At 38.1% G+C, this 17,655-nt stretch overlaps 1 protein-coding gene across 8 annotated transcripts in view; it reads right to left on the bottom strand.

Annotated features, from left to right (window-relative positions):
• LAMA2 (laminin subunit alpha 2) overlaps positions 1 to 17,655 on the bottom strand; it is a 623,859-nt gene that overhangs the window by 65,064 nt on the left and 541,140 nt on the right. For 7 of the 8 annotated variants that reach the window (XM_045058020.1, XM_045058023.1, XM_045058025.1 and 4 more), the window contains 6 exons: positions 17,344 to 17,349; positions 14,503 to 14,657; positions 8,044 to 8,187; positions 6,272 to 6,405; positions 4,124 to 4,283; positions 1,216 to 1,340 (listed from right to left, as the gene is read on the bottom strand). In XM_045058020.1, the coding sequence (XP_044913955.1) occupies positions 1,216 to 1,340; positions 4,124 to 4,283; positions 6,272 to 6,405; positions 8,044 to 8,187; positions 14,503 to 14,657; positions 17,344 to 17,349 (724 nt within the window). The remainder of the gene's footprint in view (positions 1 to 1,215; positions 1,341 to 4,123; positions 4,284 to 6,271; positions 6,406 to 8,043; positions 8,188 to 14,502; positions 14,658 to 17,343; positions 17,350 to 17,655) is intronic. The other variant, XM_045058022.1, reaches the window with a different exon arrangement.

Below are 17,655 nucleotides of genomic sequence, written 5' to 3'. Positions count from 1 at the left end.
AAAAATGGTAGTCTGCTATTCTGATGGGGAATCTGGGTCCTGGCAATGTGCATGTTCCCTTCCAATTTGAAATTAAAAGTATGAACCACTTAGCACCTAGTGATATTGAGCTGCTATGTGTGTATATTAAGCTTCTAGGTATTTAACTTAAATTTTATAGTTTTAATAGGCTCACTTGATTGTTGGGCTCTAAGTTATTTATGCTGAGAAATCCTCCACTTTTAGCTCATTGTTTTATATCCTCTATTCAGGTATATATAAGAATATCTATTCTCTATACATGCTTTTGTATGCTTGTTAAAAATTTAAAATTTCTACACTCTGGGGCACTTGGGTGGCTCAGTCCGTTGAGGTCCTACTCTTGATTTCGGCTCAGGTCACGATCTCATGGGTTTGTGGGATCGAGACCTACATCAGGCTCTGTGCTGACAGCATGGAGCCTGCTTGGGATTCTTTCTCCCTCCTTGTCTCTTTCTCTCTCTATTTTCCTTTCTGTCTCTCAAAAATAATAAATAAACATTCAAATAAATAAATAGGCATTAAAATAACTAAGTAAGTAAATAAGCAAATAAATAAATAAATTCCTACACCCTAACCTCTATGTTGTAATTGGTGATGTGTATTATGGCACTTTCTCCTATCCTGTCTTGGCCCCTTCTTATCCTTCTCCACTTAAGCAGAATCTTCAAGTCCAATGGGTTTCCACTCAAAACACTTATAGGACCCTATGTATTATTTGGAAAATCCTGTCGGAGATCAAATTGTACCAGGGTTCTCCATTTTGTTGTAAACATAAGTGGAGTGTGTCCAAGCTCTGTGAAGCCTGAAGCTTAACAAGTTCAGGGAAAGCTCTCTTTAAGAAAAAAGAAATTATGATGACAGCATAGCTACAGATATGCAAAACCTCCTGGTGCCAGACATGAAGGGTGGTTGGAGTGGAAAGAGACAGTAGTCTTAACTGACTGAGGTTAAAATACCTTGCCCTGTAGATTTTACAAACACACATGACCAGTTAAAGTACCGCCAAGGCACCTCCCATTCGCCCAAATGGGTGAAAGGATTTGACCTTTTATCAGCTTCATGGTAAGTCACCTCTGGTCACGATCCCTTCCAACCCGCTCCATATCATCCACGTGATAACAGAATATCGTACAATAAAATTAAGTTTTTGTAAAGCACAGACCAGACCTTAGGGGAGTCCTCATCTCAACTAACCTGACAGTACATCCTTTGCAGTCACCTTCTTTTTCTCGGAAATTCCATAACCCTATAGGTTTGCTGTCAAAGTATGTTTCTCCCATACAGCCAGTGAATGTAACCACGCGTACAGCATCGGCCTTCTGCAGAGAGAAGCATTATATTTGTTAGAGTTAGAATTTCACAAGAAGTCTTAGAGTACCCACGAGAGGCATTGGCAGCAAAATCTGGAGTACTTATTATCCGCTCTTTGTGATAGTCTTGGCTTGTACATATTCATCTTTAACCCTATTATATCCTCACAGATCCTGGTTATTTTGCACAAAGCCATTTTATCACCATTAGTAAATAAACACTTCCTAGCTTCTGGCTTCAGGTGAGCTACTTCTCTGCTTTGAGATTCCATTTTTTGTCTCTAAGATGGGATTCTTAGAATTCAATTGGGTAATTTATTCATGGTACCACATTCAGTGCCTGACACAGAGGAGGTATTTAATTAATGAGAGCATTCGTACACCACTAAGGAGACATCTCTCTAAAGATCTTGAGAAGGGGCACTCACTGACTACATGGAAGAGGAAGAAACAACTCACATAGAGATCACTTAGAGATAGTGCTGCCCCCAAGTTTTCATTTCCTCCTATACCCAAGCAGGTTTCCAACTCCGGAGAATGAAGGGAAAGAGTGAATTTGTAAGAGAAGGGACCATATTGTGATTCTCTGCTAGTATACACAGCATAAAGCCTATTAGGGCTCAGTAAATATTTGTTAAATGACAACTCTGGTGTCATTTTCACAGGGAAAGGTCTTAAGCTTGATATATAACACAATCACAAAGGAGGGGAATGACCTGGTCTACTCTAATGAAACTTGGCTGTAATTAAACAACGATTTCTTTTGGCATGGACACATTACAAATAAATTCTATATTCTGGTACCTATAACTTTAGAAATGCTTTGCCAAAGCTGACCCACAATTATCTGCGTAGTCTAGGGTTAAAAAGTGAATGGACGTGTTTGGGTTTTAGAACACATGTAGGAAGATGATCCCTGAATAGATAACGTTTGTAGTTACAATTTTGGGTGAAACTCAACATGTACATCTTTCTCTTGCTGTGACTCAGTGGTGCACTGCCATGTAGAAAGAATGTTTATCACAGCCACTGACATTTACAAGTCAGAGCGGCCCTTGGAATTCTCTGTTATCAGTTGGAGTCTCTTTTAATTTTCCGGAGGTTGATTATCCTACTTGTGGATTCTATTTGCTTTTTGCTTTCCCTTCTTGCATCCTAAAAACTAGACTTGGGATATTTTCCTGCTCCTTTGAATTTTCATTAGCATGTTGATTTAGTTACTTGTTTCCAGCTTTTGGTTCATATTCTGATGTGTTAGGAGCCTTGAAACTCTTGGCCAAAATGATTAAGATTTTCTGCAGATTTCATTTGTCTGTTTTCTTTTTCCCTGAAACTGGCATAAGAAAATTTATTTATGCCTAGTGACATCTGAATAACAATAAGAATTATTTAGGATGCAATTTAATGTGTGACTACCACACCTTAGGCATTTGTTGTAAATTTCATGCACATAATCTCTCACTATTCACTGTGGCAGTGAAACATGGTGCCTAAGGATGGAGGCTTCTGTGGCTGCTAACCTGTGTTCCAATCCCAGCTCTGCCTCTAACTGCTGTGTGACCTTGGTCGAGTCATTGAACTCCTCTCTGACTCCGGTTCCTTAAATATAAAATGAGGAGGATATTATCTACCTTTTGGGGTTGCTGTGACAATTAAATAAGTTAATTCACGTAAATTCCTTATAATTTTACTTAGCACAACAGGGCTTTAAAATGTTATAAAAATTTATTGTCATACCTTTCAATATGCAAGCAAGGTAGATATTTTAGCTCCCTTTTTCTAGTTGAGAAAACTGCAGGCCAAGGGGCTAAGTGACTTGCCTGTTAGAGGCGGAGAATCCAACTTGGATTTGATTTCAAAATGCATGGTTTTTATACTACTCTGTGCTCCCCCTATATTTATCTTTCTGGGGAGGAGAGAAAGTTGGCAACATGACTATATATTACTATGTGCCATATATATTTATATGCTGTTCTAAGAAATGAGGATGGTTTTAGTGTGTAGCTCTGGAATCCATTCCAATACTTTCGAGTCACATCTCATCCACGAAGCAAATAAAACAACCTCGCTCTCTATGAAGGTTGAGTCTCATAAATTTGGGGTCACCCTGGCTTTTCACATTTTCTGACTAATCCCATCCCGGGACTATTCTGACAAGCCCAGGGTTATCCATTGTATTTGGTTGTGTTCTTGCATGTCACTGACACGTCGTTTTTCCATTTAATCAACATGAGCTTCTTTTAAAATGTAGGCACTTTGCAATTTCAAATGCACAAGGACCTGTCATGAAGCAATTATGAATATTAAGTGCAGTGCTCTATAAGAATGAGGGGAAGAGCAACTTGAAAACTTTAAAAATCCGACCATGATTTGGAAGCTTATGACTCCTGTGATATTTCCCAAGGTATTCATAAATCTTTTAATTAGATGGAAGTTTGAACTTTATAGCACTTCGTATCAATAAATCATAAGCTGATTCAGAAAAAGGGATATATTGAAAACACACTTTGCTCTTGAGGCAACTGAAACAAGACTGTAAAGAAAACAGGTGCCACCGATAAGGGCAAAAGAACCGTTTAAGTAAATATGCATAGGCTTAAAAACATTGTGTTTCCAGACTGAATAGTCAGAGAAGAAGAAATTCCTACTCAAAATATATTTATGTTTTCATACACACATGAAGGAAAAAATAGTCAAGTTTTTGCAAAGCTTCATCATGCCTTCCCCTAGAGTCATCACGTCAGGTCTTATGTACAGAGATGAGATCAACAGAATGGGAAAGAGAACGCCACCTTCAGTTTCCCAGTCAAGCCACCAACGAAGAGCATCGCGTTTGCATCCACATCAAGAATAGTATACCCTGGAGGAGACACCGCGTGGTATGTACTGGGCACAATGCTGGCTTTGGGTCCATCCAGGGCTCTCACAGAAATGGTCCCGTTCCTCCCAGTTCTTGAGGGGTCCGCGTTGAAAGGAAGTGAAAGAAAATGCAGAAAATGGAATATGCATCACATTTACAGGAACTTCAGTTTTAAAAGGTATGAAACATAGGACTTGTTTTGGAGTTTTCAAGAGATAACTGGGTGCTGAGCTTCAAAAGACCCGGATTCATTACACTGCAAGTCAAAACCAAGAGTCTGATCTTTGCTGGATGCTGACTGTCAGATTCAGCCAGGGACGAGTAAGCAACATACCCTGACTCTGCACCTGGTAGTTGATATGAAACGAGGCAGTAGCAATTAGCTGATGGAACTGCCAGTGGTTAAATGGAAAACCTTTTTCCTGTTGCTTTCCAAAACACTTCACTATCTACCAACACATGCTATTTCAACAAGTTCATACTACTTTATTTAGCATTTTGTCTAATTTAATTCAGCAAGTGAACCCCAAATGAGCCACCCTTCTGCATTATAAGCTCCATCGTTTCTCCTAAAATCCCTTATTATATCTTGGATCCAAACTTGCTGAAGTAGAGTCTTCCTGGAATTGTGCATCTTTTATTGTTTGGCATATACCATCTTAACGCATACAGCATAATGTCTGCTCTTCAGAGTTGTGTATACAAATTGCATAGAAGAACTGTGCTTTTAAGTTCCATTAATAGAATTCTGAAAGCTATTATTATTTTATTTCATTTTCTCAAGTGATTGATGTCTATGACTTGTTAAATATGAAACACCGCTCTCTCTTCTGAGTTAAGCGGCCACAACAGAACTTGAGTGTCTCTGTCTCTCCCTGCTGTCTCATTTAGGAAATCTTTTTCTCTCTGAGAGTGCAGTGTTAACCGAAGTACCTGGAAACAACAGAATGAATTTATCAAATAAGGTTCTTCTTCATCTTGCCAGATCTTACCAGTATCCCTTCTGATTGAAAAATTGACCGCTGTGAATATAAGTATTCTTAAACTCATAGTACTTTATCTCTCCCCAACCATCACACATGCAAGCGTACTATCTGCTTTCTCTCTCTCTCTACACGCACGCATGCGCGCACACACACACACACACACACACACACACACACACCATATTGTCTGTCTGTCTGTCTGTCTGTCTGTCTCTCTCTCTCTCACACACACACACACACACACACACACACACACACACACAACACAACACATTCTTTTACCAAAGATCTAAAAAGGAACTAAAAATATTTCTTCTCATTAGGTTTTAAGCTTTAATATGGAAACATTTAAGCATATGCAAACCCAGAGTAAAACTCTTTGTATTCATCATCTACATTCCAGGGTTGCTTTACACAACTCTAGCCCCAGGCCCTTCACTCTACCTCTCAACTACTAGCTGCTCTGGGTTCAGTAGGTGTTGGGAATAAGGAAAAGATGAGGACATGAGGGAAAAGAACTGAGGACAACAATGGGTTCTCTATGTTATCTATACACTGCTAGAAGTTAACTGAATTAAAGCTTCAAATACAGAATGAATCAATATCTTGTTACTTTCCATTTTAAGCAGTATGGGCCTGACATACTATATATTTGTGCCAGCATTTAGAAACTGCACCTGCCTGTAGGCAACGCTGCTGTGTAGAGTAGAAGAGGAGCTGAGCACTCGAAGACAGGCGCCACTGGCAGCTTTCATGCTCTGGTTTGTGCTGAACGAGGGCAAGTCCCAGGGGACCTCTTCTTCCGGGGAGAGAGTATGACTGATAGTATGATGGTATGGCTATGAGACAACCAGATGCACGGTCCAGAATGGACTGGCCACTCTGGTCAGTACCTTGAAGGTTTGTCAGTTGCTAACAGGGACTGCGAGAGACCCGCTCACACACACATAGACATATACATTTACTACATAAAATTTGTATACATGCATACATAGCTACCTCCTTGAAATGGAAAAAAGGAGTTTTCTTTTAAACTGGGAACCTACTTCAAAATTCTGTCATTTAATTGTCTTAATCCTTACTGAGGTAGTTACCTTGATGCCTCAATACGGTACCAGTATGAGTCATCAATGGTCAAATCTGGATACTCTACGCGTCCAACTCCGGATCCAACATCCCAGAGAAAGCTGACTTTGCCTTTACGCATTTCTATAGCCAGAAAGTCAATCTAGTCCAGAGAAACACAAAAACGATACATATCAGACATCTGAGAAGGCCAACAGCGTTCTTTTCAACAGGTGGTATTTACAGATATGTGAAATCATTATAAGTCTCACAATAAAAATTCTCAAATGATATGATCTATTATTATGCATGATTAAGTAATATTTATTATTGTATCTTTAAGGCAACACATGTGTCCTTACTGCTGAGGCATATGTGTTAATTTAACTAATTCTACTTTTCAAACAAGTCTTTTCTCCTTCTGATTCTTTTGGTAGAGACAAAAGAAAATATTTGGATGCAGAATTCATTGTTTTCACCAAGGATACTGACACATGTATTTTTCTAAGTTTATTTATTTATTTTAGGAGAGAGGGAGTGGCAGAGAGAGGGAGAGAGAGAATCCCAATCAGGCTCTGTGCTGCCAGCATGGAGCTCAGTGTGGGGCTTGAACTCAGAAACCATGAGATCATGACATGAGCTGAAATCAAGAGCCAGAAACTTAACTGGCTGAGCCACCCTGGTGCCCCAGACACTGACATTTTTAAGGAGCTAACTATGATTTTTCACCTAAGGTGACGTAAAAGTTCTCACCTGAATGACAAGTATTGACTTATGCAATGACTGATTTGTTGAAAATTTTATTCATTTTGGAAGATCCCCATGCATACAAAGTTAAATGTCCAAATAAAAGGAATGAAAACTTTTCGGGTGAGATTTGTAGATATGACTTCTGTTTATTCAGGTTCAGTTATAAATTCAACATGAATCAAAAGAGTTTTCATCGGTAGGAAGTGCGTACACAATTTGTCATTTTCTTTTTTTTTAAATTTTTTCTTTTTAACGTTTATTTTTGAGACAGAGAGAGAAGAACATGAACGGGAGAGGGTCAGAGAGAGAGAGGAAGACACAGAATCTGAAACAGGCTCCAGGCTCTGAGCTGTCAGCACAGAGCCCGACTCAGAACTTGAACTCACGAACCGCAAGATCATGACCTGAGCCGAAGTCGGACGCTCAACCGACTGAGCCACCCAGGCGCCCCCACAATTTGTCATTTTCATTTAACATGAAAGCTCATTGTAATTTCTTAGAGACTTGTTTTTAAATTTTTTTAATGTTTATTTATTTTTGAAGGAGAGAGAGACAGAGCATGAGCAGCGAGGGGCAGAGAGAGAGAGGGAGACGCAGAATTCTGAAGCAGAATCCAAACTGTCAGCACCGAGCCCGATGTGGGGCTCAAACCCACAAACCACCAGATCATGACCTGAGCTGAAGTCAGACACTCAACAGGCTGAGCCACCCAGGCGCCCCCATTAGAGACTTGTTTTTAAAGCTTTATTCCTATTAGTCCTTCTTAAATAGGCAGATCTGAAAATATCATTCTAAATAAATGCTGGCATACTCACAAATGAAAGCAGATGTACCTAAACCCTGTAAAAAGTTTTCTTCATTTCATTTTCCTTCTAACTTAATTTGATACTTCAGAACTTTCATGACATAAGATTCTGAGGTTTTCAAATCTGAAAACCTAACACAATTTTGGGAGCATATTATTAGATTCTATACATTTTCCTTACTACCGGGATTAACCTCTGCCTATTCACACATACAGGAGACTGAAGAAGCTGGATATTGAACTTACAAATTTGGCACTTCCAAGATAAAAAAGGAGGTTGTCGGCCACAGCTGTCTTTACGTTGACAACGATATTGTTGTAGCTTCCCTTCTTGATTTCAGGCTTGTATGTTCGAATGCAGTCACCGCCGGAAGACACAGATACTTTGATCTTCAAGAAAAACAGGCACAAAGAACCAAGACTAAATCTCTCAGAAAGTGTGAAGTACCTCCCAAACAACTACAAAACCATCATCATCCCTTCTTTGAAGTTATTTTTCTACCATCAAATAGAATCATTAAATGCCCATATGCGGACACCATTATACTCATTAATGAGGGCGCAGAAGCCAGCTTCCCGGGGAGATTTGGACAATGAGCTGTTCACAGCCCATATCATGTTAGTGTGCTACTGTTTTTTGAAGCATCCAAGTAACAAATTCTTACCTTCATACCTTTCTCCTTGATGAATGTGGGGACATTTTCCAGAGGTGATTTTATATGAAGCTAATGATAATGATTTTCATTAGGGTTGTTGAGTGAAATTCTACAGTTCAAATTTCAGTGATTTTCATATCACTTTAGTAGGACATCATTTTTCTTTCAGTTTTCGAGAGGAAATTACCTACCCTCTCCTGTTCTTACAGTTGGAAGAGGCCAACAAGATTTTGTTCTAGATGTTCTAACAATGCGAAGAATATTAATCATGCCACTCAGAACGTACATTTGAGAATAAATTATACCTTTTTATTAAGTAAATGAAACGGAAATAATTTTCCAGGAAATGAATAATTTGCCAGGAAATGAAACGGAAATAATTTTCAATGGCTATTCCTACTAATGTATTTAACAGCTCCTTTTTCTTTTGACGAGTACTTTAAAAATTACTATAAATTGCTAAGAAAGGAATTCCTACGTGAACGGAACTGAAACTGCTCAGGCCGATTCTTACTCACATTTAGGGAGCCTTTCTTCAGTCACAAATAACACTAGTTGATTATGTCACTTAATTTCCTTCGGTTCGGGTGTACCCTCAAATGGCATTTTCAGGATGGCAATGGAGTTGCAGGAACTCGGGAAGAAACTGCAACTTTGCTCCATGGCAGTGCTCCAAGTAGGAAGCGGAGACAAGGAAGGGTGCAGACCTTTCCTTGCCACTGATTTAAATGCTCAGCTTCCAGAAGCCTCTTGGTTCTCACTAGCAGTGAGTTTTCTCATTCCTTCTAGCACTTGGTGCTACTCAAACAGTTTTTGCACTTGGGAGAAAACCAGCTAGCTTTATTGTTCCCCTCACAAATGCCAGTCTCCATGTTATGGCGACAAGGAAGCAGCTCCAAAAGTCTAGAGAATGGGCATAGGCAGCACCAGGACCCCTCCCCAAGTGTGGTATAGACAACACTGAAGAGGTGTTGGATGAAAAATTGGGTACGTTTTCAAAAGAAAGCCAAGGAGAGATTTTTTGGTTCTGATGAATATGTAAATTCATAGGTGTTTGAGAACTTCTGGGGACATAGCAGATCGGTTGCATTTCCTATAGACTTCGTGTAAGTCATGTATTTGTATATTATTGTTTCCTCGCCTAATCTGATAACCAAATTGCATCATCTGCACATCTGCAGAGAAATCAAGTGCAGGAAAGGTACAGGGCTCAGCCTAATGGAGCTCTGCGTGGTGACCCGGGGCTTGAATAACCTCGAAGCCTGTTGCTTAGATGGTTTTCCTTGTCCTTGCCTTCCTCCTAAGGGGAGGGGGTAGTCTGCAACACTGGTACCCAGAATGTTTGCTCTGTGTTCTGGGGGGAGATATAGTCTTCCTGCTAAGTGTAGTTTCCTATCAGGAAGTTTGTTCTTTGCTCCACAAATGATGGGATTTTCCTTCTACATAACGTGCGAAGAGTAGGTAAATGAAAATGACTTGAGAAAAACAGAACTAGGAAACATGCACCTTTTACTCTGGATGTTAATACTATGGAGCAGACATGCCGTGAAGTTGGCAGAAGGTGCTACCTGATGGAGTAGCAGCTATACCAAGGGTTATCCAAGGGCTTAGAGAGAAAAAGTATAAAGTAAAGCATGAGAAGGATAATACGGTAGAGGGCAGGCAGGAGAAATGCAGCCTTCAGATGTTTTTAATGCTTAGGAAAAGGTGCAGGATATCATGAGTATTTAGGAATTTGCAGCAAGTGAACAAAGATCATCATCAGAGAAGACCCTGGCACCAAGCAAATCCAATATCTAAAGCAGGGTATACGCATCACTGACATAATAAGTCAAAGAGAAGAAATCAAGGTCTACCGGGAATTCGTGAGTGGAGCTGAACAGCAGATTGAATGATCTTCGGCAGGAAATCATAACCAAATTCCTAGTGGGGCTGGATTAGTAATCAAAAGTAACTGGGTGTGTGGTCTGTCTTACCTTTATTTCTCAAATGCTTTCTAGTTTGGGCCACTGAGCCACATTATGGCTAGTTTAATCACAAGTAACTTATTTTTGTTCACAGAATCCAATGTAATCATACTACTTGGTTGCTGTTTAGAGAAGAAATGCCTGAATGTGGGTGGAATACACGACAGTTTGGTCACAGGATTGGCTTCTGTGCTTGGTTAGGTATACCTGGGGGAAATGATAGGGGATTGCATGACTGGTGTGTTGAAAAGGGGATTATCAAAGTGTAGACTATAGAGCACCAGTGCTGAAGCCTAAGTGAACTGTGGAAATTCTGAGAACGGAGAGTCTAAGGGAGTAGCCATTTTAAAACTCAGGGTATTTACTGTTGCTAGGAGTTACAGTTAATCCCCTTTATGCCATAGTATACATATCTAAAAATATGGTTCTTCGAACAAAATGATGGTGTTATGCCCCAGATGCCAGCAATTGATCTCATAAAGTCATCTATTGCTCAACTCTTGCACATTTATATAAAAATCCCTCTGGATTTTCTGTTTTCTGCCTTATGGTTTTGAATATATCCTCAGTATCTGAAAAATTCAGGCAGCTCAAACAGTTGGTAACCAGTCCATAGCTACTAATCTCTCCTTTTAACTTCGTTGTGTTTTGATTTCCAGTAATAGAGACCTCTTTAACAAATCTAAACAAAGTAAATCAAAATACAGTATTTATAAATTTCTCTAGAAGTTGCTAGGACATATGCCTTTCATAAGAAGGGAGAAGTTTCTGAAACACAAACATTTCTTAGAATGTTCGGGTCTATCAATTATTCTTCTTTCTAATATGAACCCTTCCTAAGACTTCTAAACAAAAACCACTAAACATTAGGTACCTCCAAGGCATTTCTCATACAACATTACTAATGAATCATTATGAACTCAATTAAACATTATTGAGGATCCCATTATTATATCTATTGGATTTTCACTGCATTATGTTCATCCAGTAACTAGGTCATTCATTTAAAAAGAGTATCAGCTACTCAATTTCAGAGCCAACAAACTAAAGAAAGATACTCTATTTTTATTTAAAAATGTTAAAAATGTTTATTTATTTACTTTTGAGAGTGAGAGAGCACAAGCGGGGGAGGGATAGAGAGAGGGAGACACAGAATCTGAAGTGGGCTCTAAGCTCTGAGGTGTCAGCACAGAGCCCTACGCAGGGCTGGAACTCACAAACTGTGAGATCCTAACCTGAGCTGAAATCGAACACTTAACCGACTGAGCCACCCAGGTGCCCCAAGAAACCTACTTTAAAATACATGTCTTTAATTTCTTGGTCATGTTGAGTACGTATCAGGGCCACATTCAGACACTTGTGCCAGGTTACAAATATATTTACAAATCAGGCAGATGTCATCTTCAATAGGCACAAAACTCACTTGAAAAAAATTTGGCTTGCTTCTGTATTTCTAACATCTTATTAAAAAAATAAGACACTTTGCTATAACTTCCATTTCCAAATGTGACTGAAAATTTCCTTGAAAGGCATGGACAATGGTTAATTCTTGTAGCATTTATTTATAACTTTCAATTTGTATCTTGAGACAGGTTTTATATACTTAACATGCCACAATTTAATCTTTTTCCCCTGGCCGGGGGGGGGGGGGGGGGAGGGTAGGAGAAAACACAACTGATGACTATATGGCATATTTTTAGATTTCTTTATAAGAAGAAATAATAAAAATGTCTGGATTTGCCCACATGATGACTTAAAAAATGTGGCTAAGTGTGTGATTCACAAGAGAATATTTACTATTTTTGTTTCTTTAAATTAACATTGCAAAATACAGGAGTGATATCTCAATCTCTGTTTCCCTTGTTACTACCACCCGCTACAGTTGAGACTCTTATTAAAGTGACCTTCTTTCTAGTATTCTCTCATTTACACCCCAAGCCACTTCCAGATTCATATTCAAAAAAGCACAGCTCTGATAATATTACGTTTCACGTTCGAGAACTTTCAGCTTTTCCTCACCAAGGAGGTTTATCTCAGGTATAACTGTGTCTAAACAAAACTCCTCTCCTTACCAGCCAAGGCCAACAAGAGCTGGTCTCCACTGACCTTTCCTGTTTAATGTTCACTCTACTAATAATCCTGGCAAACGAGACCACTCTCTCATGAAATGACCCTGAAACGTCCTTCTCTCTCTGCCTTGCTCATTCTCAGAATGCTCTGCTTCCTTACCCTCCCCTCCCTCATCCGGCACTACCCCACTCAAGGCCTGGCTCGAATTCTTTTCTTTGGAAAATCTCGTCCCTACCAGAGGGGATCTTCCTTTCCAGAACTTTATCCCCCTTCCCATTGCTCACGTACAGTAGCACACTGTTTGGCATTATCTTAGAGTTATTTACGTATATATCTTATTGTTTCTATGGTGTTATAAACTTTGTACATAAAAGTAGCCTCGAGCAGAGGAGATGCTTTTTCTACCTTGGCTTAATCTTAGTTAAAACCACAAACCTCAGACTATCATCTGACTTCTTTTCACTTTGTGCTTCATATATATCATACTCATGTGTCATCATACTGCCTACACGGTTTTCATATTGTAGCTCAATATGTATCTTCTCAACCCTGGCTGCTGCTTTCACTTTGAGCTTATGTGCATCATCTTGACTAATTTTTTGTCATTTTCTAAATTTCTCTTTAAATTTTTTAACGTTTATTTATTTTTGAGAAAGAGCCCATGTGTGTGGGAGGGGCAGAGAGAGAGGGAAACACAGAATCTGAAGCAGGTTCCAGGCTCTGAGCTGTTAGCAAAGAGCCCGGCGTGGTGCTCGAACCCACAAACTGTGAGATCATGACCTGAGCGGAAGTTGGCCACTTAACCGACTGAGTCCCCCAGGCACCCTTAAATTTCTCTTTAGTCAGCATGAATCCCTTTTTAAAGTGCACCTTGAACTTATTATCTTAGCCTTGTTTAGAGGTATCAGCAATGTAAAATGATATACTGTTACTTGGGCATCATATTATTGGTCCACTACTAAAAAATATATAAATTGATGAGTTAAGAAAAGGCATTTTCTGGTCCTTCTAGCTTCAAAGTTGTTCAGAAAAATGGAACTTTCAAGATGGAAGACTTAGGTATCTAAAAAGATTTGAGTATAAACATGACAACACAAAAACTGTTATTTTTTGCTTGCATTTCTAGAGTTGTCATGGGATGAATTTACTAGTATAGATAAAGTTTCACATTGGCACTTAACAATTCTTCCCTGGTTCAACAGATTACTATCTTCTAGAAAGTTCTGTTTTTTTCCTAATAGTTTTCTAATTAGATTAATAAAGAGCAAAATTTTGATACAACTGAGGTATTCTCCATTCTTAATTCAAAAAAACCTGCAGAAATTATAACCAAAATAATTTTTGTTGTCACTTGTACTCAGACAAAAAATATAGAAAATAGTGGTTCTTCATTGCTATTATTCTATGTACTCTTGTTCATTCCTTCCTGATACAGCCCCACTGATTGGCCTTTTTTGCTTTCATCAAAAGCAAGGAACTCTCTTTCATGTCTTTTTAACATACAATCTTGCTATTTGTGCTACTCTATTCAAATACTGATAAAATATAACAAAATTCCCATTTCTTTAAAAAAAATTTAAGTTTATCTATCTGAGAGGGAGAGAGAGACAGTGCAAGCACAAGTGGGGGAGGGGCAGAGAGAGAAGAGAGAGAGAGAATCCCACGCAGGCTCTGCATCATTAGTACAAGACTGATGTGGGGCTCAAACTCACAAACTGCGAGATCATGACCTGAGCCAAAGTCAAACACTTAACCCACTGAGCAACTCAGGTGCCCCACAAAATTCCCATTTCTAAAACAGTAAGTAGCGATTATTCATCCTATGAGATGTATTTTGAAATCTATGGAAAAAAAATCTAACCTTTTATCCTCCTCCCCTACCCTTAAAACAGCGTCAAGTTAAAGGAAAACAAACAGATTATTCAACAGGATACACTGGGAGAAGTTATTCACTCTGGGAATAATACAAAGAAATTACAATCAATTACTGATATTGAAAGTAAAAAGCTTACAGAATTGGCTTGTTTCCGGGCTTGGTTTATCAGTTCCTTTATCTCAGAGATGTTTTTCTTTAGGTTATCCTCAAGTTCCTTGATGGGTTTGAGTTTATCTATTAGACGATCAGCTTCTTGTTCTAGATTTTTCACAGTGGCGTCTGCATCTGCAACTGCATAGACCAAGATTCGTGCACACCACACACACACACACACACACACACACACACACACACACAGAAATGAAAATAGTAGTATGCTCAATTAAATAATTGAAAGGATTTCATCTTATCCACATGACAAAGCAGGGCCATGACTGTTGAAGCACAGTTTGTGATGGCAAATGGGAATATTCCAGTTGGAGCTCAAGCAGGTCAAAGCAGAAATGTGAGAGATAGAGGACCAATGCTTTGGCTTTGTGATCAAGGTGAAAGTTAGCATTGAAGGTAGAGAATACGAGGAACTCAATTCGATGATTAATTTCTAGCATCAGCCAAAAATCTAACCTTTATGGAATAGAATTTCAGTTACGGAATCAAGGAAATGAAAGTGTTTTAAAATGTCATCTCATCTGTCCAAGCCAGAACTGTATTTAAATCAGAGTTCTCACACAAAATTGGTTTTCTTTCTTTTTCTCTCTGTCGTTCTTTGTACATCTTAAAGAGAGAAGCTATCAAAATGTCTTCTGAAAACATTGCAATGTTCAACAACCCTCAGACTGAAGGCCTATGTTAAACTTTAATTAAATCTTTCATGCTGCAGTTCATTTTCATTTTGAAGAATAATTGATTATCCTAATCTCTGTATTAGGTTGAACCATATTAAACTGTCATTTTGATAGGTTAAAAAAGGTTGAATATCGACAATTTGAAAAGGGGTTTTAACCCTCAAATAATTGAAGTTTATCACTGATCCAGAGACTTTCTGCATGTGCTTTTTGTAGGAGGGTAAATGACCCATGGAAACCAATTAGTCAATTTCTAGGATGCTGGCAGTCTTACCCAAACCATGTCACTTATTATCTGATTGAGCACGTATTGTTCTTCTTTCTGTCATTGTGACCATGATGAAAAAGTGAAACTACTTAAGGACCAAGGCTGTGCACCCTGCTCGGCTATGAACGATGTACTCTCTGGTGGCCAATGGACCACTGAGAGCTAATCCTCAGGAATGAATCAAACGTGCTCAAAAGGAAGGAAATTATTATTTTCTAAACTAGGTTTTGAATTAAGTAGTTTGAACTCATTCATAAATATGAACAATATTGTGACTGATGTTTAAAAAGGACATAGGCCTGTTATTAATTTTAACAGAGTTGCTACATCAAAGCCTGAAATGCAGGTTACTGGCATCAAAGCCCTTGTTATATAATTGCATATTCAACAGAGGCACAGTAACTACTTTGTATTGTATACTTTTAATAAGCCATTTGCCCATGTTTTCTTTCCTTTAATTCTCCAATATTACTCTGATTTTCTACAAATTATTCTAGAATTGAGAAAAATGGCTTAGATTTGGATTCATGGGAAAAAGGAAAAGGGTAAAGCAAAGGACACTTAAGGTTCGTCCAAGAAATGATTCTTTTCTTTGAAGCTTCCAGATTCTAATCAAATGTTTCTAAATGAAATTTGAATTTCCCCACCTCTCTCATTCCCCTCACCCCATCTTCTGAAGCAGATTAAGTCTTTTGGAAATTATCTTCTTGATGGTTTTAAAAATAAATAATCTGTAATAGTGAGTCTGATACTTTCTTGTATAGTAGTTTTTAAAAACTTCTGACTTTCTTCCATAATTATTTCAGCATATAGATTTTAAAATCACCTTTGAAGATATATTATGATTATGTTTTTCGAGAAAATTATCTATCTCTATTAGGCTCTAAAATTCATCAGCATAGAGTTTTGACAAGTACTCTCTTATGTGTTTAATTCCCACCCCCTTCCCGTACTTTGTTATAGTTCCTTTAGAACTTTGCCTATCTGTGCTTTATCATTCTTGATTAAGCCTGCCAACAATTTAAAATGTTTTATCTTTACATTCCTAAAGATCTACCTCTTGTATTTATCAAGTATATTATTTTTCTCTTTTAATTCACCATTTTTTTCATCTTCTTTCTTTTAATTTTATTTTGTCTAATTTATAGGGTTGATTACCTAAAATGTTCATTTCACTGCTTGTTTAGTGAGTTGATCACACTCATTTTCCACTGAGGACAGCCTTGGTCATATTTCCCAGGTTTTGATATGTTGGATTGTATGTTATTTCCTATTCTGCGGTTTTATTTCTGACTTTGAGTTTAAGCTATGAGATGTTTAAGAGAGAATATTATTATATCCCAATAATTTCTCATTTAATAAGATCTAATTCTATTAATTTTATTAGGGGCTTCACCAAGGATAATTCTCTAGAAGTTGAGAATAATTATTCATTAGGAGGGGGGAATGTGAGCTCCAGGGGAGAAAAGCAATGACAACAACATATATCTGATCTATTTTAATCCTGCTGCAAGGAAGTCATTTGAACTTCAGTGGTGGAATCTGTGTCATGAGAGGCATCACAATTTAGCTCAATTTGTGGAAGAATTCTGTTTTCCACGTTTCTGTTGGTATCATACAGATATTTGACTAATTTCTGTAACACAATTGAAAATACTTAATATCAAATACATCCACATGCTAACTTTTTGTAAAGGAATATGTCCTTTTTTTAATGTATCTAGCATCAATGCTGTGACACTGGAAAGCATAGCCATGCCATGTTAAAGCAATACCCAAACACACTAACATGCAAAGCTGAAGCTTTTGCAATAGGCAATCAAGCATGAAGTTGTTAAAAGCATGCAAGTAAACATATACATACTGATTTCTGCAGGTAATTTCATATGGAAGCAAAACAAAAAGAAATTAGAAAATTCATGAGGAAATATTTTTAGAGATATTACAAAGCAGTGATGATCAAAAAATGGTACTTGTCACAAGTCGTCCTAATAACAAATGCACCCTATTTTAAGTCAAACAAGTGTTATCAAATAAAAATCCACAGATACGTGTCAGTTAGCAGGCTATTGTCCTGAAAGATAGAAAACAGACCCAGTTTAATTAATATCACAGATAACTATCTCTAGATAGAGGGTAGGATCAAAGGGAGATAAATATTATGAAAAGGCCATAT

Source organism: Felis catus, chromosome B2, assembly GCF_018350175.1.
Source record: "Felis catus isolate Fca126 chromosome B2, F.catus_Fca126_mat1.0, whole genome shotgun sequence".
Classification (NCBI taxonomy): domain Eukaryota; kingdom Metazoa; phylum Chordata; class Mammalia; order Carnivora; family Felidae; genus Felis; species Felis catus.
This window is presented reverse-complemented; position numbering and strand designations above follow the sequence as displayed.